At 43.8% G+C, this 24,668-nt stretch overlaps 1 protein-coding gene across 1 annotated transcript in view; it reads right to left on the bottom strand.

Annotated features, from left to right (window-relative positions):
* Positions 1 to 24,668, bottom strand: part of C8B (complement C8 beta chain) — a 42,038-nt gene that overhangs the window by 5,634 nt on the left and 11,736 nt on the right. Inside the window, exons 4-10 of the mRNA XM_043878567.1 lie at positions 24,289 to 24,430; positions 21,605 to 21,737; positions 17,991 to 18,188; positions 12,894 to 13,134; positions 11,003 to 11,131; positions 8,357 to 8,520; positions 493 to 646 (exon numbers count right to left, since the gene is read on the bottom strand). Of these exons, the coding sequence (XP_043734502.1) occupies positions 493 to 646; positions 8,357 to 8,520; positions 11,003 to 11,131; positions 12,894 to 13,134; positions 17,991 to 18,188; positions 21,605 to 21,737; positions 24,289 to 24,430 (1,161 nt within the window). The remainder of the gene's footprint in view (positions 1 to 492; positions 647 to 8,356; positions 8,521 to 11,002; positions 11,132 to 12,893; positions 13,135 to 17,990; positions 18,189 to 21,604; positions 21,738 to 24,288; positions 24,431 to 24,668) is intronic.

Here is a 24,668-nt window from a genome sequence, read left to right as displayed (position 1 = left end):
ACCTGAGTACAGGCGCCTCCTTAGTCCAACCCCACCTCACTGTGCTCCAAGAAGGTGGGGACTTTAGCAATGGTGGGTCACACCCCAGCCACAAATTAGAACTACCAGAAGAGGAGAGGGTTTAACCATCCTGATGAGGGTCTCTTCCCTAGAGTTTCATGTGAAGATCACATTTGGGGTCCTAGCATCAGTAGTTCTAAAGATCCCCAGTGGTTCTAATGCCCAACCAGGGTGGAAAGGCTCAGCTTTTAAAAGGCTCCAAATGGCCAGGGGCTCATATTTTTTTTCCTCTGAGACAAAGAAGGGAGCTTTATGACAGTCCCTGGGGCTTGAGGCAGAGGACTGAGAAATAACCTAGAAATTACCCTGGAGATCCACATCAAATCTTGACCTAGAAACACACCTCTGGAGGGTGTGTGGATCTGATGTGATCTGGCCCCAGAACCAGCCCATCCAGATGGTAGCTTCCACAAACGACACTGGAAACGGTACCTTTCAGGACAGGGACTCCGTTCCCCTGGCAGGGGGCACACTGGCAGGAGCTGACTTCCTTCTGGAACTCCTCCAGGGCCTTCTTCATGTTCTGCTTCACTGTGCTGGAATAGGCGAAGTCCGAGGCTGTCACCAGTTCGTACAGAGGCATTACCTGGGAAAGGAGCAAAGGCGTTGATTTCAACAGAATACATTGGTCATATAGTGACAAAAGCCCAAAGTAAGGCTCCATAGGAATGGGCAGGTTTGGTGCATGCAGATCACAGTGGATTCATATGGAACTGGATGGACGGTACAGCACGTAGATGGACACCCCATCCTTTCTCTTTCCCATCCCACCCAATAGCCACAAACAAGCCCGTTCAAGTTCAGGTCAACAAACACTTGCTGAGTACCTTCCAAGTGCCAGGCATGAAGCATAGTAAGGAATAAGATAAAATCCCCACTACACTCCCCCAGAACTCAGAATCTAGAGATACAGACAGTCGTACTAATGGATACTTACAGAACAGCGGTTACAGGCAGAAGTGGTAACTCGTAATGGGTAGAGAGGAAAATGAAGTTACTCACTCATGTCCGGCTCTTTGCAACCCCATGGACTGTAGCCTGCCAGGCTCCTCAGTCCATGGGGTTTTCCAGGCAAGGATACTGGAGTGGGTGCCATTGCCTTCTCCAATTGCAGGACAGCAACCAGGGTAGAGAGGAGCAGCTGGTTAGTCTCTCTTTGGTGGGAGAGGGGAGGCAATTTGCAAGCCGCTCTTTGGAAGTATTATAGGAGCCCTGTTTCAGCAATACCCCCCACCACAAACCTGTGAAAATCCTTCATGTCATGCAAAAGTCACCATTAGGGAAACTTCCCCCGAGCTCTGAAGCTTCCAGAACACCTTCCTACTATGAAACGCTCAGCATACTGTCTACACTACTCATCCAATGCAAATTCTACCTCCTTTCTCCCTCGTGATCAATGTTTGGGGCTGAAGTCCCTTTTCCTTCGTCTCTAATTAGATTGTAAGCTCCTGAAGATCAGACCTATATACTGCTCAGCTGTGTCTCCAAGGTCCAGCCCCAAGCTTAGTGAGAGCAGCTAATAAGAATGGGTAGAAGGATGAAAAGGGAAGGGGAGGCCTCGTTAGGGTAACAGCAGCTGGCATGGAGGCCAGGGTGTGGCAAGCAGAGAGAAAGATGCTCTCAGTGGGCATGGCAGTGTCTGAGAGCAGGAGACCACAGATGGATGTGGGGGTGTTTGCGGCCTTAGAAAAGACAGAGGCAAAGTCCAAAGAGGTAGTTAAACATGTTCAGAGCCTCTTGGCTCAGAGTTTCAGCTCCAGGGTCAGGTTCCTCGCCAGATTTTGCTTGTGATCCTGCCCTAATCTGGTCCTGGAGAGTTTAGGGACTGTCTAAACACAGGCAATCATGCCTAATAGAAGCCTCCAGTGGGAAGAAAATTGCTTCCATTTCTTAATGCATCTGATGCTGACCTTCACTCCAGTGGGCAAAGCAAGGCCCCTTGGTGGTCCCATTGTCTCACCGTTTTGTGGTCAATGAATTGATCCAGAGGCTGTTTGCAGAATGGTCTAGCTTCTGGCCACACATGGTGGGTAGGCGGGGGTACATAGGGGGTTGCCGTACACCCACAATGAGCTCCTCCAACAGCCTGCTCTCCCTGCCAGAGCACCTCAAAAGGCTGCTTTTAACCTGCTTTTGACCTACCAGGCATTTTCCTACTAGTCCTGAGATCTGCTTCAGGAGATAAAGTCAGTGGCGCTTCCACATATACTGTGTGCCAGGGGCTGTGCTATGATCCTCCTTCACCTTGGCTCGGGAGCAATTACCAGCGCATTTCACGTGAGGTTAAGTTGAAGAACGCATTGAATAATGCTGCCAGGATTCTAATCCCAAATCTGTGCTTCTCCTACTAGTTCATGAAAATTGGTGATAAAAATGGTGATTATTCTCCTTTCCAACCTCTCTTCCAGGGTTCTCCAGGACAGTTTACCTTGGAACTTGGCAGCAATTCCTCAAGATTCCCTCCACAGTTTCCTTTTTAACTTCATGTGGCTCACTTGTCTTTTTTTTGGTTTGCTGGTTCCTTTTTCCTGTCTTTTTCTCTTTTGTCCTCTCCTTCTTTCCTCCCTTCCTCCCTCTTTCTTCTACATTTCTCCCCCAGACACCCAATCCTAACTGCTCACATTGATCGCTGGGTCCTCAGCACACCTGCACTTGTGAAAACTGTTGATTATGTTGGTGGTTGTTCAGTCGCTAAGTTGTGTCCGACTCTTTGCAACCCCCTGAAGTGCAGCATGACAGGCAGGCGCGGTCTATAAAACTCCATGCAGTTCCCCATAATGGACCCTGGTGATTGGCATTCTTGATTATTGTCATAGCTAGCATTCATTAGCTGCCGAACTAAAAATATACCTTATCCATCCTAACCTTCACAACAATCTTAGGAGTCAGGAAGACTTCTGTATCCCCATTTTATAGATGGCAAAGTGGAGGCACAGAAAACTTAAATTTACCAGAGTAACACTCAGTAAGCAGCAGAAGATATGAATTGCTACCATTGTGGTTTGTGCCCTTTCAGAATATATTTTTGGAAGGGTAGATGGACAGATACTTATACCAAATTGATGGCATAAGAAAAGCACATGTTTACATTCCACTTTTTTCACTTAATATCATATTATGAACATGTTCCTATGCTATTCAACAATCCTTGATAAAATGATTTTCATGACTACAAGGTATCCTATTGTACTGGTGAACTACGATGTATTCAACTACACCCTGTTATTGAATCTTCAGGTTGTTTCCACTTTTCTTTTTCCCTTTTGCTATTACAAATATGGTTGTCCTCCCTTATTAGTCAGGATACATTCCAAGACCTTTGATGATTGCCCAAAACCATGAAGAGTACCAAACTCAACACATACTGTTGTTTCCTATACCCATATACTATGATTAATTTAATTTATGAATTAAGCATGATAAGAGATTAGCAATGGGAACTAATAATAAAATAGAACAATTATAACAATACACCGTAATAAAAGTTATGTGAATATGCTCTGTCTTTCAAAATATCTGATTATACTGTACTTACCCTTCTTCTAATTGTGATGACTTGAGATCATAAAGCCCTAACATGATCAGATGAAATGAGTACATGACGGAGGAGGCATTATGACATAGCATCAGGCTACTGTTGATGTGTCATCAGAAAGTTCATCTGCTTCGGGTGGTCCTGGATTACAGAACCATGATCATGTCAGGGGCTGGATGTCAGGAGCAGATGGTGTTGATGGCTGGGGATCCCAGGTGGGGATGCAGTGGGACAGTGCAAGATTTCATCATACTAGCCAGAATGGCTTGCAATTAAAAACTTTAAAATTGTTTCTTTCTGGAGTTTTCCATTTAATATTTTCAGATCACAGTTGATGATGAGTAACTGAACCTCAGAAAGCAAAACTTCAGATAAAGTGAGATTATAGCAGCATAAAATGAGGTGGGTCTTTATAGATACATCTTTATTAACTTTTAAAATGATTTCTATAGTCGATTTTTGCATTTAGGGTTATTGGATCAAACACTGTAAACATTTTTAATGTCTTGGATATATACAGTTAAATTCTTTTCCTAACGGGTTGTACCATTTTATAGTCCTATTTCATAATATGAAAGTTTCCATCTCATTGCTCCCAATAAGGTTGAGTATTAAAGATTTTTAATCATCATTAATCTGAAAGGCAAAAGATACTTTGTATTGTTACTTTTTCATTTTTATTTCTGAGAAGTTAAAATTTTGCTTATTTATCATTTGAGTTCTTCTGAGAGTTTTCTATTTCTTTGAGATATTTTTCTTATAAATAGTGTCATTCCTTACACATGAAAGATTTCACGTGTGGCAAATTATTTTGTTGTTGTGTTATCTTCCACTTAATAATATTTGTGGGTTTCCTTATTTGAAATTCAGAATTTATTATTTCAAGTGAGATCTGACAGTCTAAGTCCAAAATATCTTACTGATTCATGCTACCATGGCATCTACATTTTAAACCTTCTGTTGATCAGAGTAACTTGCTTTTAGAGAATCTTTGAATAAGTTGCTTCAGTAAAGTGTAATGGTCATAATCACTGTTTACCAAACGTATCAGCTTCTTTTCCTTCTGGGCACTTGGCAGGATTGCTTTTTCCTGAACCATCCTTAAAGGAAGGTTGCAACATGACTTTTTCTGAGCTGTGAGAGGTAAGCAGAGGGAGCATCCCTTCCAGGTTGAAGCTTTGGCAGCAGAGTGTGCTGAATTTTCCCATTCCTTTACCATTGCTGTGATGATATTGGGAGCACATGACAAGATAAAACCTCCGCTGCCCAGATCCCAGAGTGATATTCAGAAAAGCCCCTTTACCAGTACACTTTGGACATGACATGTGACTGAGCAATAAACTTTTGCTGGATTAAGTTGTTGAAAGTTGAGGCTGTTTCACGGTGGCATAACCAAGGCTCTCCTGATGCCTCATTGAACCACTCACCACTGTATTTTCCCTTCTACACTTGGTCATGCCACATTCTGTACCACGGACTCTCCATAGCCTGAACCCCAGACCACAACCTAGCCACACCAACCACAGTGGATATGTACATGGATGACAGACTTTGTGACTAAGGTTGCCAATCAAATATAGAATTCTGAGTTAAAACTGAATTTCAGATAAGTAACAAATGAAATTTTAGTATGAAGTGAAAAAGTGGTAGTCACTTAGTCATGTCTGACTCTCTGTCATGGACTGTAGCCTGCCAAGATCCTCTGTCCATGGGATTTCCCAAGCAAGAATACTGGAGTGGGTTGCCATTTCCTTCTCCAGGGGATCTTCCCAACTCAGGGATCGAACCCAGGTCTCCCGCATTGCAGGTAGATTCTTTACCATTTGAGCCACCAAATATGTCCCATGAAATATTTGAAAGATGCTTATCCTAAGAAAAATATTCCTTATTGGTCTGAAGTTCAGAATTAATTGGACATCCTCTAATGCCAGGCTCCTCGGAATGTCTTGGGGAATTTTTTCATCCCTTAAAGACCATTCGTTGGGACACAAGCTTTCTCCTTCATGGCTATCACTACACAATCTTTAGGCATTTAGCACTATGAAGAATTCTAAGATCAGTATGACTTCTGTTTTTGTAGGATCTATTTGTTCCTCAAAGTAAAAAATTTCACCATGCTGTGTTTCAGTATTGTTTTATCTTCAGTACTTTTGCCTGCTTTTCAATGAGCTGTTCATTTTGCATTATCAGCTCAGGGAAGTTTCCCTTATTATGTGCTTGATTAATGCATCTTCACATTTAATCCTGTATCTTTCTCAGGAAGAATGCTCTGGGTTTTAGATTTCCACTTCTGTACTCTCTGTCCATCATATTTCTTTTATATCATTGTTTTAATCTCTTTGTCTTTTGCTTCTGCATTATAGGAACATTTTTACAGCACCTTCCACATCACTGACTCAATTTTCTGCAGTGTCAATTCTGTTCTTTATAGTTTCCAATGTAGGTTTTGAGTCTACTATTGTGCTTTTGGCTTCCTATGTTCAGCCATTTCCCTTTTCATCTGATTAGTGTCTAAACATCTCGGCTTCTATTTTTTAGTTCATAAATTCTTTATTTTCTTATAATCACAAAGCAAATATATTGTAAAATTTACTTCTATGCTTAGATGTATGCTTGTCTATTTTATCTTGGATATAATTTCAATCTTTTGTGTTCAAAATTGTCCTTATATATGTCCAATGATTTCTCTACCTCTTCTTTGAACAAAGCACCATCTCTCTATATCTAACGTTCACCAGTAAACAATGGGAACGGGCTCTTCTCTGGTCTTCTTTCCTGCCTGCCAGGCTCCTATAGGAACTGTGTTTTCAGATATTGATCTTTAAGACTGGTCTATGTACATGAGCCTTGGCCAATACTCTTGTGTCTAGGAATTCCTTATTGAGTGGCCTCTGCTCTCTTGGAAAGCAACTGCTGCTCCAACTATCTGGTAAGCCGCTTCTGCAGAGAATTATTTTGAGATAATATGAAGTCATACACAGTTTTTTCTTGCCAGAAAGAATCTATGACTACAACAGATGTTTCCAACTCAAGTTAGGGATATATAGGAGAAATCATAAAAGACGTCAACAATTTCACCTCTGCCACTACTGGAAACATCTCTGATTTTCTAATCTCTCCCCTTTCAGTCTCCACAACCCTTCACAGCACTACACTGATGGTAGATATGATACTTTCCAGGGCATCACATATGTGCTGGGAAGCCTCTGTGCCGTCGGTAAAGTGCCACATCTCTCAGGATGGTGGCAGGTCTGAGATGCTTAGAATGCTAACACGTGCTCTCTCTCTTTCTCACAAACACACACCACACACATCCCATTATCATATCCCATGCTGCTGGATACTTGACATTCCCAATGCCCATGATGGTACTTCCAACCTAAATGGATAGGTAACCAGAGCAATCCATTAATTCTAAGTTTAAAACAAAACTCAGGTAAGATATCAGTAAAAAGTAAAGACCAAAAAAAAAAAAGTAAAGACCAGGGGTCTATTCTTCCAGGAACTTTCTTCTCTCCCATGCTTGTTTGTGATACCAACCAATGTCACCATGTCATCAGCCCATCCCAGATTTCTCTAGAGTCTCCAGCAAGCCGTGGCTCACTTTCCTTTCTCGATGCTTGCCAGCAACTAAGCCCTAAGTGTCACTACTGAATAAGTGGCAGAGGAAAGGATTTGAATGGCAGCCTTCTTGTTCTGCAGCAACCATGCAATTGACATATAAATAAAGACACTGGAAAATTGCCAAGTTGGGGAACTGCACAGCCTCTCATCAGAGCTCCAGCCCCTTAACTCCTCTCCTTGGCTGCAAGAGTAAATCTCCGGAGGGTGGATGCCAGACCATCAATAATTGTACAGACAATGGCAAGAAGAGGGCAGTGTAAGATGTGACACGGACACTGTGCTGAAGTACCCACAGGCAAGGACCAACCCCGCTGACGTGTCTGACAGCGCTGCTCTAGCAAACGTCTTTTTAGTTTAAGGTTGTAAAACTGCCATTGTGTGGGTGACAGGTGGTTGGGATCATTATTTTCTATTTACAAAACCCGCAGGAAAATCTGGAGGGGAGTGAAGAGGTCAACTTTTCAGGTCTGGACTCTTGAGCAGTCACAGATGGATGAAACCTCTGTGACCTTGATTTTTTATCAGCCATAAAATGGAGATAAGCGTACTAAATTTGCAGGCTCATGAGAATTAGATGAAATAACATTCCCAAAGTCCTTGGCAGACTATCATGAACATGGTAGGTGCCCAAAACGTGTTAGTGATCACCATTATGTATTATGCTGTCCTGTAAGACAATGATGCACACATGTATATTACTCTTCAGCACAGACTGCGTTTTTCATCCTTGCACCCTCCTCTGTTTTCCTCCAGTGCCTTAGTTCCCATCACATCGCAGGAACTTAGCAACGACTTGCTGGTTGCAGGAATGAATGTTTAAATGAACAAAGACCTAAATGAGGGATTCCCCAATAAACTGCAAACAATATTGATTTAAGAAGCCTGGAAGTAGAAGCCAATGGTTAACTTACTTGAGCAACTTGGGAGCCCAAGTGGGAGGGAGTGAGGGGTCTCTAGCTGGTGTTGAGCAGTGTATCACAATCAGTTCACTCTGGATACATTTTCTACTATAAGGTATCTATCTCAAGGTGAGGGTTTGTGTCTTATTGAGCTCTGTATTCTATACCCTGGCTCAGGGAACCCCTTCAGAAGCTGTTTTCTGAATAGAGGAAAGGATGGTAGGGTGGGTGCGCGTACCTTCACTTTGATGATGTCGGGGTTGTATTGCACTGCATCTCCCCATTCCTGCATCAGGTCCGCTGTCGGCAGCTCTCGATATGCCAGGGCTGTGACATACTCACTCGCTCCTCCTCGTACAAGGACCACCAAGTCTTCCACCATGCTGTCCTTCTTGTTTCTGTCTGGAATGGATACGGAGCCCTGGCATGTCAGGGGATCCATTTTCACACCTTGAAATTTGCTGCAACCCACCTGACAACCTGGTAACTAGAATGTTCAGGGAGGTCGCCCTGGAGATGTAAGTGGGACAATACGCATCCCTGCCAGCAAGGGAGTCACAGCGTAAGCGCAAACGGGCAGTGCACTCGATCGTATATGACACAAGCTGGAGACAGGACAAGAAAGGGATATTTATTTTTAGCATCTGTAAGTGATAGTCACTAAGTGAGTCTATGGAAAATAGCTGCTAGATACATACATACATACATACATACATAGGGACAGATGCTATATAGGTAAATAGACAAAGATTATTCATCACTTATGTATCATTCACTAATCTAATGTTGTACATGTATTAACTCACCTAATCTTCAGTGTGAAATAGGAAGTATATAATCCTTCCTTTGCAAATACGAAATCTTAGGCACTAGAGGGAAAGAATTTATTCACAGTACCATGCCCAACTTTTGAGCTATACCACTTCTTTGTCTCATATGACAAAACTGGGAAAATCTATAAGGTGTAAGCATGAATGTAATAGATACACACCAAATAATGTCTACTGTTTTTTTTTTTTTCAATGTCTACTCATTATTTTGACTTCTCAAGCAGTTTCCCAGAAAGCCCTCAATTATATCAGTAAGTCATTCCTATTCTAATCTTTCTTGTGCCTGATGCCAAAGAAACTGGTATAAAGTGACTATTCCACTCTGAGCTTGCAGCACTTGAGCATCATACAAAAGGAGTCTTGTATACTACTGGTCAGACTGTAAATTGATACAGCCATTTCAGAAAAATCTCAGTATTACATAATGTAGAATAAGCACATACTCTACAACCCAACAATTTCACTCCTGGGTACATTCCCCATAGAATCCCTTGCACATGTGTGTCAGAAGAGTGTGTAAGAATGTTCACAGCGGCTCTGAATATGATGGCTTGACACAAGAAATAATCCAAATTTAACAATAGAATGAACAAAGTGATATATTCATACAATAAAATACTATGCAACTATAGTTTTACACAAAAACATGATATCAAAGAAAAAATTTAAAAAACCCAGAACTGGAAGATTACATTTCATCCATTTAAAGTTCAAAAACAAGCAACTCTAAGTCATTGTTTTTATTTAGTTGCTAAGTCCTGTCCAACTCTTGCAACCCCATGGATTGTAGCCTACCAGGCTCCTCTGCCCAGGATTTCCTAGGAAAGAACTCAGGAGTGGGTTGCCATTTCCTTCTCCAGGGGATCTTCCCAACCTAGGGATTGAACTCACATCTCCTGCATTGGCAAGTGAATTCTTTACCACTGAGTTACCAGGGAAGCCCAACTCTAAGTTATAGATGTTAGCAATACATGTAGGTGGTAAAACTGTCATGAAAGGAAGGACATGTTGAACAGAGACTTCAGGATGGTGTTATCTCCAAAGGGAGGGAGGAGCTGTGACTGACAAGAGTCCTGGGGTACTGGGTAATGCTCTATTCAGTAACTTGGATGGGGGGTTACTTTACAAGTTTTCTTTGAAAAGCATGTATATTTCCCTATGTAGGATGCATGTTCCAACCCAGCCCCACCAAAATAAACAAACAGTATCCACTGCACATCAGTCCCAAGAAACTCTTCTAGACCAGCAGTTCATTTTGTTGTTGTTTTATTTTATTTTGCTTTGGCTGTGAACCTCTTCATTCACATATGATCACAGAAATAGGGACAAGCTTAGTCTGTAGAGCAGATGAAGGAGAGTAACTCAGGGTGCAGAAGAGTTCGGGACTAGAGCCCTGCTGATCAGCCTCCCTCTCCTACTCTACTTTCAGTGTTGATTCCCAGCTCCCCTATGTGGCCGCCAAGATCTCTGCTCCCAGACTGGCTCTAGCACTCACTCCTAGTCTCACCTGCCATGCGGACTCTGCTCCATGACTTGTGGCTTTGCCTGCTTTTCTAGTTTCCATCTTGCCCATTGCTTCAGGTAAGGACTAGCTGCCTCAACTGTATCCCCCACTGCCTCCACCTGGCTCCTACCTCTCCAGCCTAGAGCATCCTACCTCTAGCCAGGCCCACTTCTGGCCCTCAGAGCAAATTTTCATTGTTAGATTATTTTTTTTTCTTGCCTAAAGGCAACCTTGATACCTTATTCCTCAAGTTGCCATTCAAATAATCCCTGTTCCAGGAAGCCAGACTGAGTTTGGTGCTTATCACTGCCCTGTCCTTGATTTTTTAATTCTTTGCCCACTCATGTGAATATCATGAAGATAGGAAGACCATCTAATTCATTTCTGCATACCAATACATAGTAGGAGCTAGGTAGATTTTTATTGAACGAATTAGTATTTTAATTGAAATGCCTTGGAATATTCAATCTTTAGCTTAAAGAGTGACAGGTCTGGGCTGCTGGAGAAGGAAGAATGATAAGCAGAGAAGTCACATGCCCTTGCCACTCACCTTTTATCTCATTGAGAATGTCACTGCACTTGGCCTCCGACACACCCAGGTTCAAATAGACTGCTTTTATGGCGGCGCCGATTTTAAAATCATGTTTAGCACACGTCTGGACGTCCTTAAGAGAGTAATCTGAAGGAAGCAACAAAAGAGGCTCATGACCTAAAACAGCAATTTGTCCTGGGCCTTTTCCTGCAGTCGATTCCCAAACCCTTCCTGGAGGCTCACAGGGACTAAGGTGTAAATCAACGGGTGGCCAGACTAGGGACAAGAAACACAGCAGGCAGCTCCTGGCACCAGGGCAGAGACCTCATTCGAGATCAGCATCAACTTCCCCTTTCAGCCTCTACAAATACTCAGAGGGTTTTTTGCTGCTCTCCAAAGACAGGACGAGCTCGGAGTCATTTTCTAAGAATATGGCTTCTTATCAAGTCTCTAGGCACTGATGCAGTGAATAGAGGCTGCTGTGAGCTGTCCTCCCTTCTCTAATCTTTGATGTAGTACAAACAGTTACTTGATCAGTTGAGATAATGTTTCTGAAATGTCTGGTATAGTCCCTGGCAAAGAGAAGAACCAATTTCCCTTATTTCATCTTCATTTCTGGACTATTTTCCATCCATTCCTCTCCAGTTCTCCCCAAGGCATCTTCCCAACCTGGGCTTGCCGAAGTCTTCCATATGACATATGAACACCTTTCTAGAGCATTTGAGGTCAGGGAAGGGAGAGGAGAACAGCTTTAACACCTGGGATTACTAGAAACGTGGATGTGGATCAGTTTTCCCCAAAGCATGTTCCTTGAAACATGAATCCCATGATGGTATCTCTTATATATCTTTTAAGAGCAATAATGACAAGAAACCAGGCTTCTGCAGTCAAGTCAGTGTGATAAATGTGGTATCAAAAGTGTTGGAGAGGTAACTTGATTTCAGTATGCCTGTGAAACTCTCAAAGTGGGATCTATTACGTTTCCACAACTTGATCATAGAACCTTTCTGTAGAAAGCAATCAGAGGAATTATGACAAGTACTTTTGAAACCTCTGGTACAGAGGACAGTACCCTTAATCTTGGCAAGACTGAGGGAGGCCACACCAACCTTAATTTACCTTATATGCCTTCTGTCCTCTCGCAAGTTCACTGGACCTATAACCGAAACCTGGCTCTGCCATTGTAACCTGGGTGGCCTGGGGCAGGTCACTTAACCTGACAAATACCATACTGCAGGAAAGAGTACAGGATTGGGAGGAAGAAATCATACTTTAGATTTGACATTGATTACAACTAGAAAGACCAGTAATATCTGTATGGAGAATGGATTGTGGAAGGAAAATGGGAGTTGAATATTAGTTTGGAAGCTCAGATAATCTAAGACATTGCTGCTGAAAGAGTGGTTTAGGAACCAGCAGCACTGGTATCACCTCAAAGCTGATTGAATGGTGGAGTCATTCTGAGATGCGAATGACTACAGAAGAAACATGTGAAAGTTCTCCTTGGGGGCATGTTAAGTTTCTGATAGTCAGTAGACATTCAAATGGAGATCTCAAAGAGGCATTTCTACATGAGCTCTTCGGTACACAGAAGAGATCCAGGACAGACATATACATCTGCATGTATAAAGCATTTAGAGCCAGGAGATTAGATGTTATTGTCTAGAGGGAGTTATGTAGAAAACAGGACTGTCCAGAGAGAGGGCTGGCAGAGGAGGACCACCATCAACACATCAACAAAGGACGAGGAATCTGCAAATGAAACTGTGAAAGGAAAACCAGGGAGGGAGAAGGAAAATGGGAGCATAACTTATAATCCCTCCCCCAACAAGGAATAGAAGCCTCTCTCCCTATTAATTCATAGTTTCATGTGCCCCATCAGTAAAGACATGGTCCTCAGGCGGCGTACCTCCTCTCTCCATCGCCTCTTTGTTCATGATGAGTGTGTATTCATAAATGCCCCCAAGCACGGCCTCTGTGATGTAGTGGGTTCCAAAATCACGGTAGAGATCTCTATACTCCCCGTAGCTGTATTCCAAGGGCAGTTGCTTGACTCGCTGAAGGAATTCGTGATGCAGCATGAGGTTTCTGGGTTTCAGCTTGTAATGCGCTACTTCAAGGTCAGAGCGCGCATGCAGGAATTTGCTTTTCTAAATGAAAGACCAACAAGGGAAAAGCAGACCTTTAAAGTTAGGAATCTGGAATGAGAAGATGAACTTTGCAAATATCATCCAATGTTCTGGCCAGGGGTCATCACTCATGATTCCTTTAGGAGACCTGAGGGAAGATGGCCCCTTTGACAAGCCTTCATTTTCCAGAAATATTCTGATGTCCTTTGTGGCTTGGAAGAGCTTGCTCTTTGCTCATTTCCTTACAGTGGCAAATAAGAAAGGAGAAGGAAGGGAAGCAGCAGCAGACAGGGCAGGCAGTAGCAGGTGCCTGTGTACCATTCTAAGGGGAGACGGGGTGTGCTGACCGGCAAAGGCAACTTCTTGGTTGATGCTTCTTTTTTAAAAGAAAAGAAGAAGTGTTAGTTGCTCAGTGGTGTCCAACTCATTGAAACCCCATGGACTGTATATAGCCCGCCAGGCTCCTCTGTCCATGGAATTCTCCAGGCACAATACTGGAGTCAGTAGCTATTCCGTTTTCCAGGGGAGAAGGGAATCTTCGTGACCCAGGGATTGAACCCAAGTCTCCTGCATTGCAGGCAGATTCTTTACCATCTGAGCCACCAGGTAAGCCTCTTTTAAAGAGAAAAAATGTTTATTCAGGGAGCTATACACTGCACAGCCGAGTGTGGGCCATCTTGGAAGGCAAGAGAAGCCATGGGAAAAACACACTCCACAGACAAAGGATGGACCATCTCAGAAGGTGAGAGGGGGCAGTTGATGCTTTTTAAACTCTGAAGAAAAGGTACTCAAGAAAGAGTAAAAGCGATGCTCTAGGAAGGCTGGATGCTGCAGTGCATGCCAAGGGTCAGCAGACCACAGCCTGCACACAGGATCTGGTATTTGGATTTGCAATCCAGTTTCATTGCAATGCAGTCATGCCCACATATCTCTTCATTGTTCATCACTGCTGTCATCACCCTATGATGGCAGAGCTCTGTGGTTGCTACAGAGACCCTGCAGCCTTGCAAAGCCTGAAATATTTACTCTTTGGCCCTTTACAGAACACGTTTGGTGACCCCTGGTGTGTGGAAGAGACTGAAAGATGGAGATGCTAGATGAAGGGCAAACATCCAGGGATGTTAATGTAACCCGAGGTGAGGTGTTCCTACACTGCGGTGAAGGCTGGGGAAAAGGTGAATAATTAGGAAATGAACATTCCTCCTGCATCTTAAAACTCTCAGCCAGCTTGACCTGTCAGCTCTATAAGTCATGCCACCTCTGCTCCCTGCCCTGCTCCCCCATCCTAGTCTTCCTCATCTTTCCAACTTTGCAGTCGCTAGATGCTCTGTTCATGGTCTTTCTAAATATTTTAGGTTTCCTCTTCTGCTTGGGTTATGACAAAAGCTTTCCCACTGATCTCCTTCTCCCTTTAGCTGCCCTCAGTGCTCCAATCAGAGTTGATGTCCTAAAAACTGTTAATACCATTAAATGCTACTCTGGGTTTAAAACAAAACCCAGCATTGGCCTCTACATTGCCCAAGAATAAAATCAACTCCATTACTCTGAATGTAAGAATGTCATGCTCTGTCCCCCAATAGCCTCCTGGCTTCAACTTTTACAACCATGACATCCACCCTCCACCATACTGTACTTTTCTCTACCACTTACATCATACCTCAATATCCATCTAACGTCTTACTCTTCCCCACATCTGTCATTCTCTCATAATATAATTTTGCACATGTTCCTTCTGCCATACATGCTCTTCCCTCCCTTTTCTGCCTGGCACACACCTTCTCATAGTTAAAATTTCTGTTTAGCTGTGCTTTCTATGTGATGGCACTCTTGAATTTCCCTGACACTCCACCTCCCAGGACTGCACTGCATGTTGCTTATATTTTCTTTATAGAATAAACCATGCTGTACTGGGCTTTCCCAGTGGCTCAACAGTAAAGAATCCACCTGCAACACGGGAGCCACAGGAGACATGGTTTCAAACCCTGGGTTGGGAAGATCCCCTGAAGGAGGGCATGGCAACCCACTCCAGTACTCTTGCCTAGAGAATATCATGGACAGAGGAGCCTGGTGGGCAAAGAGTCAGACACAACTGAAGTGACTTAGCACACACACATGCATGCTGTATTACACCTGATGTCAAAATCAGGACTGTTATCTGCATACATGTTTGCTGCTCCTACTAGACTGTGAACTTGAAGGCAAGAATTGTGTTAGACTTGTCTCTAGGTTCCAGGTATCTAGTTCAGTACCTAGCATGAGGTAACATTATGTAACTGGCTGTTTAAATCAGGGAGCTGGGAGGGAAGGGGAGAGAGACGGAAAAAGAAAAGGAGACAAGGATGGTACCCCTCTCTTTCCCTCCTAACAAGACAAGTTCCTTTTTAATCAGTCCTGTCCTTCACCACTATATTTTAGTCTTGAGCACTTACCAAGTGCCATCCTGAACATAAAGATGAAAGAAACAGCCTCTGTGCCTGAGGAGCTCACAGCTGAGAAGATGAAGAAAAGCAAGCAGAGACGATTGCAGTCTAATTCATGTTTATGGCTCATTTTCTACTGGTTGGTAATTTGGCAGCAGAACCTAAGCCCCTCACCATTCCTTTTTTCTCACATAAATCACTGTAGACTTTTAATTTCCTCCATGTTCCTCTCAGATTAGTTTTCTACCACATCATGCCCATGCAGCAAACTCTCAGTGACCAGGGAATAAATATACCTGGTCCTTTCTGGAATCCAAGGTTTTCCAAGCCCTCCTGTCACCTTACATCCCACCAACTGCTCCCCTTCCACTAAGTCACGGGCTTTTACCTTCACCATATGGGCAATAGAGAACAGGTGATACAATCAGGTTAGTATCAGAAAAGCATTTTTCTGGCAGCACATACATTTGAAGGAGCAAACTGAAAGACAGGAGTCTTATTAGGAGGGCTGAAACCAGAGGTGAAAGGGCCTAGATGTAATCAGAGTTTGATTAAGAAATATTGGATAGCCATAACTCAGTCAGTAAAGAATCCACCTGCAAGGCAGAAGACCTGGGTTCGATTCCTGGGTCAGAATGATCCCCTGGAGAAGGAAATGGCAACGCACCCCAGTATTCTTGCCTGGAAAATCCCATGGACAGAGGAGCCTGGTGGGCTACAGTCCATGGGGTTACAAGAGTGTCTGACACGACTTAGCGACTGAACCATCACCACCGAGACATGGAAACAACTTAATGTCCATCAACAGATAAATGGACAGAGAAGATGGGGTACATACATACAATGGAATGCTACTCAGCCATAAAGAGAACAAAATAATGCCATTTGCAACAACATGGATGAACCTAGAGACTATCATACTAAGTGAAGTAAGTCGAACAGAGAAAGGCAAATAACCATATAATACCACTTATATGTGAAATTGAATATATATATGTGTGTATATATATATACACATGTGTATATATGTATGTATATACATGTGTGTATATATATATACCTGAACCACTTTTTTATAGAGCAGAAATTAATACAACATTGTAAATCAACTAGACTTCAATTAAAAAAAAAAAAAGAAATATTGATGAGTGAAAGATCTGGTGGCCAACACAGATGGGCTTCCCAGGTGGCGCTAGTGGTAAAGAACCTGCCGGTCAATGCAGGAGACATAGAGACATGTGTTCAATCCCTGGATCGGAAAGATCTCCTGGAGGAGGTCATGGCAACTCACTCCAGTATTCTTGCCTGGAGAATCCCACAGACAGAGAAGCCTGGCGGGCTACGGTCCATAGGGTTGCAAAGAGTCAGATACCACCGAAGTGACTTAGCATAAGCCACAAGCCATATGTGGGAATAAAGAGAAAAGAAAACCAAATACGACTCAGATATTCTTAGCCTGGAAAGGCAGAAGGAAAAGAATGCTATTTAACACAGAGAGCTTGGGAGGAGGAAGTGTCCACAAGGCATCTGGATAATGATACCCAGAAGAGTGGGTGGAGCAGCTCTGAGCTTCCCAGAAAGGGCAGAAGTGGTGGCGGAGGCTCATGCTTGCCCTGATAGAGGAGCAGGGTGAGTAGAAAAGGACACTTGGGGTGGGTGGCTATAGAGGAAGAAGAAAGGATGACCAAAAATTAAATAGAGAACAAGTGGGGCTGTTAGAAACCAGGAAGAAAACTAACTGATAAGGAGCAGAAAGCAACCAAGAGAAACAGGAATGTGACTCCATCAACAGCTCCAAGAAGTTGGAGATGAGGTCTTGGATAAAATTACGGAGGGGAATTTCAGCTGAAGGTTTAGAACAGAAGTCAACTTGCTGGGAGTTGAAAAGTCTTCAGAAATAATTTAGTTTTGGCAAAACTATGCTCCTTAGTTTAATAAAAACCAAGTGAAAAGCTTATTAGTAAATAAGAGTACAAAAAGAAATAAGAAAATGAGAGTACAGAGAGAACTATATTCGATATCCTATGATAAACCGCAATGAAAAAGAAGGTATATCTATGTGTGTGTGTATATATATATATGTATAACTGAATCACTTTGCTGCAACAGAAATTAGCACATTGTGAATCAACTATACTTCAATAAAAATATTAAAACTGAAAAAATAACACAATACTGTAAATCAACTATACTCCAATAAAATTAAAACAATTTAAAAATAGACAAAAACAACGCCATACTAAAAAAGTAGAGTAAATAATTATAGAAGGCCACCACTGGCTGGTCTTTCTGAAAAGGGAAGTTAATGTAAGACCAAGGTATTTTTTGTGAAAAGCTTTTCAATGTAACAAATATAATTGGTTGTCAGGACTAATAGCAATACAGTATACAGACATCCGTGGATACGAAAATTCAAAAGAATACATAGGAATGGAAAAGCAAGCAAAGGGTACCTACCGTGTGAGAGAATCGTTTGATCCTGCTAATAAAATGTTGGCCAATATTACTTGTGCTGCTATAGCCAAGTTCAAATATTCCACTAAGTTTCAAACCCAAGCTGAAACTAGACATGCTAATTGCCGTCCCTGTGACGTTACGTTCGAAATCTGAGTACGATTCATATTCTGTCAGCGTAAATTCATATTTGCCTTGGGTCTGAAGGAAGAAGAAAACAAATGTTCCATATGTCATTTGACTCACATCAGTTCAATTCAAATCAACAGACACACACTGTACTCTCACTATGTCGCAGGTACTAGACTAAGTACACTGGATGCAAAAATCTCAGAGGCACCCATATCTCCACCCCCAGAGCTCTTGATCCAGCAGGAGAAACAGATGTGCCCAGCATGGTGAGCTGACACTCAGAGGTGGGTGCTTGATTTGGGTTTCAATGGGCAGAAATGTAGGAGAACACTCTAGGCTGTGGACTTGGGTTCAGGCAGAAACGTGAGAGGGCAGGGTGGGGCCAGAAACTGCAGGGGTTGAAAATGCAAGTGTGGCTGTATCAGAAGATCAAGAGTGAGGAGAAGACAGAGGGTCTGTGAGAGAGGGGGCTGGCATCCAGATACTGGGGCTTTGGGATGACTTGCTGAAATGATGACTTAGTCCAAAGATGAGAAGAAGAAAGCCAACAGAGGAAATTGGCTGAGCACCAGGAAATCCATGACAGGACAGAAGAGCGGTTGGGTTGGAAGGGATGAATCTGGGGTCAGAGAGACAAACCGGTGCAGAGGAGGAGCTCAGTGACAGCTCACGAGGGGCTGGTGAAAGGTCTTGGGATGGGGTATGGGGGTGGGAAGACGCAGGGACAGAACAGCAGAAAGCCTTTGCGAACTTAGAGGAGCTGGTTGCTCGAAAATTGGTGCTCATGGTGCTGTGCAGAGGGAAATATCTAGGGCACTGCCTCGGTGGCCCCCAAGTAACCAGCCCCAAATTGTCTTCACCCCATCCCACTGGCTTCTAGATGCTCGCAGTCCCCCATAACACTTCAGTTTCTGAGGAAGAAAAGCAGATGTGATTCCGAACATGGCCTGGAGTGAGAGGCCTGAGGTGGGGTGCACCGTTTTCTCACTGTGTAACCCTGGACATCGGGCTTAACCCCTCTGTGCCTCAGTTTCTTCCTGCATAAAATGGAGACAGTAACAGTTCCTGCCAGTGGGGCTTGTTCTGAGGGTTGAGTTTATGTGGGTAAAACACGGTACAATGCCCTCCACAGTGCTCCAAAAACAGCTACAGAGAGAGGAGACTCCGAGATACATATCCTGCCTGGGTCACCAGGAGGAGGAGAAACGTCTGCTCTGAGATTCTCCTTTGAAAGTGAGTCCATGTATGGCAAAACCACTACAATATTGTAAAGTAATTAGCCTCCGATTAAAATAAATAAATTTATATTAAAAAATAGAGATACAAAAAAAAAAAAAGAAAGTGGAGGCCAAAGGGATGGTGCTGGTCAACATGGGCGAGGGTGTATTTGTCCCAAGACTCATTTTGTAATTTTTAGCCAATAACTGTGTGGGGGTGTGGAGGGGACCAGGAAGGAAGAGAAAGGAGAGGTAGCAGCTTAACATTCAGGACTATACCATTTTATTTTATCTTGTTTTTAAATTTTTATTTATTTATTTATGTATTTATTTGGCTGTACCAGGTCTTAGTTGCAGCTTATGGGGTCTAGTTCCCTGACCAGGGATTGAACCCAGGCCTCCTACCTTGGAAATGCAGAGTCTTAGGCATTGGACCACTAGGGAAATCCTAGGACTGCACAATTTTAGACATGAAAACTACCATCCTGGTCGTCCAGTCCAGTCCTCTCATTTTACAGATGAGGAAACAGGTCCAGAACAGAGCAAGAATTTAGCCTAAAGTACAATGGGGTCCGGGGTATAGCCAGGCCTGGCACCCAGATCTTCCCCATCTGTCTTATGTGTGCATTATGCAGTGACATAGTCTACTCTGAACACCACTCCCTGTGAGATTGCTTTTAAGTCTCTGTGTTAATAACACAGGCTTATCTTGGTAGAACATTTTGGGGGGGTGGTTCTTTTTTTTTTCTTTTTCATTTACTTTTATTAGTTGGAGGCTAATTACTTTACAATATTGTAGTGGTTTTTGCCATCAAGAAAAAAGTCAAATAAATAACCTAACTCTACACTTAAAGCAACTAGAGAAGGGAGAAACGAAGAATCCCAGGGCTAGTAGAAGGAAAAAAAACTTAAAAATTAGGGCAGAAATAAATGCAAAAGAAACAAAAGAGACCATCGCAAAAATCAACAAAGATAAAAGCTGGTTTTTTGAAAAGGTAAATAAAATTGACAAACCGTTAGCCAGACTCATCAAGAAATAAAGGGAGAAGAACCAAATCAACAAAATTAGAAATGAAAATGGAGAGATCACAACAGGTAGACTATTTTATAACTTACAGAAATGCTTAGAACAATGTCTGGTTCTAATAGGCAAGGACTTGATAATAACAGAAGTTGATTCCTGTTGTCTGGCTGTCTCTGGATGCTAGAATTCTTGTGTGTCTGTCGTGATGTCTCTAGCATCACCAGGCATCTGGGATATCTATATCTTTGCCACTCAACTGACTGCATTCATTCAAATCACTGACTGACCAGTGATTCCAGTCACAAGCTTAAGCTGCTTGGGTCACTTCCTACCCCACTGATAGAATTGTTCAGGGCTTCCCTGGTGGTTCAGACGGTAACGGATCCACCTGCAATGCAGGAGACCCAGGTTCGATCCCTGGGTCAGAAGTTCCCCTGAAGAAGGGCATGGCAACCCACTCCAGTATTCTTGCCTGGAGGATTCCATGGACAGAGGAGCCTGGCAGGGCACAACCGAGCGACTAACACACACACACGCATGCACACACACACACACACACACACACACACACGTCTGCATGAACTCTGGAAGTCTAGTTAGCAAGTCCCCACTGTGATACCAAAGTTTATATATGAAAATCTATGAAACCTTTCAAAGGCAAAATAAAGGACCTACAGTGTCTGTATTTGCTTTTGATCCAAATGTGAAACTGAAGCTACAAGTTATAAATAAGAAAGCAAAAATAGTTTTTTTTCATTAAAAAAAAAAAAGAGTTAACACTTCCTGAGACTCACAATTAAACCAGGTATTGTATGTGTGCCAAGCATTTACACTCACTTAACCCCTCTGTGCAGGTAGAACCTTTAAAATCCCAATTTAAAGATAGGAAAATGGAGGCTCAGAGTATATAAGATGATATAGATGGTAAGTTGCAAAGACATCTATGAGACTCTAAATCCTAAGCTGTGCTTGTCTCTTTATGGCAGTTTTTGCTATTGTCATTGGTATAATTATGCTACTACATATCTGCGCTGCCTCTCCTATACATAGCAGATGAGCCTCACCACTGTGTCTGGAGGAAGCAACCACCCATTTTACATACGAAGAACTGAAGCTCAGAGAGAAAATGCGATGCATTTGAGCTGGCCCAGCAGGGGGCTGCTGACCAGTCCGGACCCATGCTTCTGGCTCCTCTGCCAGGGTCCCTGCCATGGCCCTGAGGTGGCTTCCTGACTGGCACATACCTTTGGAGTGAAGTTTTCCACGTTGTATGGCTTCCGAAACCTTGTGTTGAGTATGTAATGGGGGGAGCACACACCGGCGTAATACCTGTGATCTAGAACCGGGCCCTCCAAATTGTTTGTGAACAAATTAATCCTGCAGGGAAGAGGTGGAAAAGGGGGTGAGGTGAGGATATAATCCCAACTGGTGAACCTACTCAAGGACACCAAAATTCCTGGGCACAGCACACGTGGCCCTCAATACCTGTTGAGGCTTTATCCCCTGCCACTCCCAGTCACAACCACAAAGCCAGTCCCCCACGACCTGGAGGGGTTCTCCCTCCAGTCCGTCTTGCTCCTTCTCTTCTTGGCGAGGGGCTGTTCCCTCTGCCTAAATACCCTTCCAGCCACTCATCACTTGCTTAAGTTGCTCAGTTGTGTCTGACTCTTTGTGACCCCATGAACTGTAGACCACCAGCCTCCTCTGACCATGGGATTTATTGGGCAAGAATACTGGAGTGGGTTGCCATGCCCTCCTCCAGGAGATCTTCCTGACCCAGGGATCGAACCTGGGTCTCCCTGCATTGGGAGGAGGATTCTTTACCGCTGAGCCACCAGGGAAACCATACTACTTGCTTTATCTCTTACTTCTCTTTCTAGACTAAGTTCTTTTGTTGCCTGTGGTGGGAAGCCTTTGCTGACACTTGTACTAAGCTGCATTAGAGGCCCTTATTAGATCCCATGCTCACCCCATTCGTGCATTTATTGTTCTGCACCTTCTGTAGTTACCTTACAAGAATGGTCTACATGGGAGGTGAGAACACAGACTCTAGAGCCAATGCGCTGGCATTCACAAGTTATGTAACCTCAGGCATACCAGTTAGCCTCTGTACCTAGGTCTCCCTATTTATAAAATGAGAACAAAGAAAATCCCATCTCTTGGAGTGCCTGTGAGGATTACATGTATCCATATTTACTAAGTGCTTAGAACATGGCTTGGTCTGCGATAAAGGCTTATTATTATTTACGTGTCTGTCAGCTCCCCAAGATTCTGTGCTCCTTAGAGATGGTGGTTTTCCTTTTAATTTCTGTATGCCTCCCATCACAAGACACTAAATTAATTCCAATTTACTGAGTTTCTGACTGGGAAACAGGCACAGTCACGGATGGCTCAGGACATCACCTTATGTAGTGTGCCCAAAGCCCTGGGTAGTAGATGTCATTATGTCCATTTAGAAAGGATGAAAATCTCATCTCTACCTCAACGTTGTTATTTCTCACCACCTCCTAAGGCAAGCCTCCATTTCCTGACCTGCTTTGACTATGACTGACAGCTCCGTTTCTTTTGTTAAAAGGAGATCTGTCTCCTTTCAGTTTCTGCCTATTGGTCTGCTCTGCTCCTACCAGAATCATTTCAGGCTGTCTTTCCTCTGATAGGGTTTCATGTAGCATAATAATGCATATTCATTTATTTTCTTTAATACCATAATAATCAATTACACATGTTGGTTCAATGAATCCATAGGTATTATTACTATGCCCATTTAACAGATGAAGAAAGTAAGACATAGAGAGGGTAACTGACCTGCCCAGCAGCTGGTGGGGCCAGGACTCAAAGTCTGAGCATCCCAGTCTAGTCAAGAGCAGAGTCTGCTTTCTTCCCACCACATATTGTGCCTCTCATGTGTTAGCTTATTACCATGGCATTAGCTTATTTATCCCTCACAGACCTGAAAAGAAGGGCATGACTGACTTCTGTCTACAAATGACAAAACTAAAGCCCCAGAACCATCCTTCTGTCCCTCTTGCAGGGTCCAGTTGGCTTCTGCTGCTGGCTCTGTATGTCCACTCTGTCACCCCCTTTGACCTGTGACCCCCCAGGAGCTCTGACTTCCCAGACCTCAGCTTCCACATCAAGGAGATGGGGCTTATCATCACTAGTGTCTCAGGTGGTCCTGGGAGGAGGTCCTCCTCACACGAGGAGTCTGTGTCTCTCACAGCACCCTTTCAGGATGGAGACCTGATGTTTGCTTAGGAAGAAGGAGAATGCCGTCCAGGGCCTCTCTGCTTCCCACACTGCATCGCATACGCTGATTTGTGAGGGGAGGCCCTGACTTTTCCCCTGGAGGCTGAGAGGCTGCACGGCGCGGCAGGAAAGGAGGCTGAGTGCCGGGCCAGTCAGCCCCTTGTGACCCCTTACCTCCCCAGAGGATTTAACCAGACTAGCCACACACACACTGCCTGCAGAGCCATGCTGGAAATGCACCCCTGCCCTGGGCAGTCACGTAGTGGCCTCTGCTCTGGGCCAGCCTCTCTGCTGAGGCCTCGGGATAGAGAAGCAGATAAACCTCCCTGGCAGTTGTCAACAGCTTTCAAAGGTAATGCTTAGAAAGTGCCTGACACGGTCACAGAGCAGGCATCAAATAACCCTTCCCCCAGCCCTCGTGTGGAGCCTCCACGGCCCCCTACACGGCTCTCTCCTCAGTGCTCCCTCCCTGCAGTCACATCTGGTCCATCTGGCCGTGGCACGTGCTCCCAGAGCGCCCGGGTCTGTGTCAGGAAGCAGCTGCAAGCATCCACTAACACACCAGCCTTTTTCAGAAAGGCACAGAGGAGCCGCTCTGTCTACCGTTCCCTCCCTCTCTCTTCTCCAGATCACAATTACTTGTATCTTCTTCCTGCTCCACAACAGAGAGAAGGTAACTTACCCACTGGCCAGGTTGCCAATGGCCCAGTATTGCTCCATTTCCTGCTGACATTTTTTATAAATCTTTCTACAGTTCGCCTCATCTGACTGGTCTCCACAGTCATTGTCCCCGTTGCAAAGAAGTCTTCGGTTTATGCACCTCCCTGGAAAGGAGAAATGGGGTTACCCACAGGTCGAGGCCAGGAAGTGGGGTTCACATGGCTTGAGACCCACCATGACCCAGATTCTTGGCTGCTCTGTTTGCACTGGTGCTCATGTATCGGGGGTGAGTGGTCAATGGAATTCACCGTTTATTCCCTGCCAGAAGCCAGTGTTGTGTTTATGAATGTTCTTGAGGGCAGATTTGCTAGGCAGACAGGAAGGAAGGCTGGACTCCTCTGC

The sequence above is a fragment of the Cervus elaphus genome, chromosome 20, assembly GCF_910594005.1.
Source record: "Cervus elaphus chromosome 20, mCerEla1.1, whole genome shotgun sequence".
NCBI lineage: Eukaryota > Metazoa > Chordata > Mammalia > Artiodactyla > Cervidae > Cervus > Cervus elaphus.
The sequence above is the reverse complement of the archived record's forward strand: the minus strand, read 5'-3'. Positions and strand labels throughout refer to the sequence as shown.